The sequence below is a fragment of the Pinus tabuliformis genome, chromosome 5_2 (assembly GCF_031772625.1).
Source record: "Pinus tabuliformis cultivar Carrire ecotype Pingquan chromosome 5_2, CPIR1, whole genome shotgun sequence".
NCBI classification, from domain to species: domain Eukaryota; kingdom Viridiplantae; phylum Streptophyta; class Pinopsida; order Pinales; family Pinaceae; genus Pinus; species Pinus tabuliformis.
In genome coordinates, this window is record NC_142306.1 from 649,486,991 (window position 1) to 649,488,199 (window position 1,209).

General features: G+C 35.8%; 1 protein-coding gene across 1 annotated transcript; it reads left to right on the plus strand.

Annotated features, from left to right (window-relative positions):
- Positions 1–335: 335 nt before the first annotated feature.
- LOC149160719 (uncharacterized) lies at positions 336–992 on the plus strand. The gene has a single exon (XM_089434694.1). The coding sequence runs from the start codon at positions 336–338 to the stop codon at positions 990–992; it is 657 nt and encodes a 218-aa protein (XP_089290820.1).
- Positions 993–1,209: the final 217 nt, after the last annotated feature.

Below are 1,209 nucleotides of genomic sequence, written 5' to 3' on the forward strand. Positions count from 1 at the left end.
GCTGTAATTATTCAAGAGGATCCTCATATAAAACCTGGGGATAAAACCAATAAACAAACAAAAAATGAGAAAAACACTGAAATAAAAGAACCACAAGATCTTTTAGAACCTAGGGAGCCTCCTTGTCTAGAGAGATTGCTCGTGAAGAAAACTGAAACTCCCATGGAATATGACTTGGAATCTGAATTGAGGAATGTCTGCATAAAAATTCCTTTGCTGCAAGCTATTAGAGACATTCCTATTTATACCAAGGTTATTAGGGATCTTTGCATAAAAAATCCAGGAAGAAAGAAAAGTAAAAATCAGATATTAAAGTAATTAGTCAAATGTCAGAAATGATATCTGGATTACCACCAAAATATGATGATCCAGAGAAACCTGTGGTAACCATAGAAATCAATGGAATTTTTTTGCCCAATACTCTGGTGGACTTGGGGGCAGCCATGAATGTAATGATTGTTGACACTATGACATTATTACAATTAAAAGAAGTAAGGCCTACACCCATTATGTTGGAGTTAGCAGATAAGTCCATTGTTAAACCCGTGAGGGTCCTAGAAGACATAATGGTCACAATAGCTTCCTGGGAATACCCAATTGATTTTATCGTAATTTCTCCAAAGAGTACTAAACCCGAACATCCAATAGTTTTAGGGCAGCCTTGGATGGCCATTGTTGATGATGTTATTGGGTGCAGAAATGGAGAAATGACTATTTCCAATGGATCACAAATTCAAACGTTAATTATTTTTCCACCTGCCCAATTAGATGTTGAAGTACCTCTTTGGTTGGAAAATCCCTATGGGGAAGAAGACTATATGCTTCCCTTACTAACTCTAGAACAATCAATAGGACTTCAAGAACAGTCTGAAGAACACGTTTTCAACCTAATGTGTTTGCATCATTTACTATGGCATTCTTGGAAGAAAACAGTGAAGCAAGTGCTCAACCTGTTAAAATCAATGTTGGAAAAACGATGTACATTGGTATAGAATTAAGTACACAACAGAAACAACAGGTAATAAACATGATTCAAAACAGTCCAGAGCATTAGCTTCAGATTATTTAGATATGAAAGGGATCCATCCTGATACTTGTACACACCACATTTACACAAATGAAGAAATCAAGCCTGTTAAGTAGCCACAAAGACGAATGAATCCAACTCTCAAAGAAATTGTCAAAGATGAATTGCAAAAACTTTTAAGT

Coding starts and splice junctions, on each gene's coding strand:
- LOC149160719 (XM_089434694.1), top strand. CDS start 336: ATGATATCTGGATTACCACCAAAATATGATGATCCAGAGAAACCTGTG.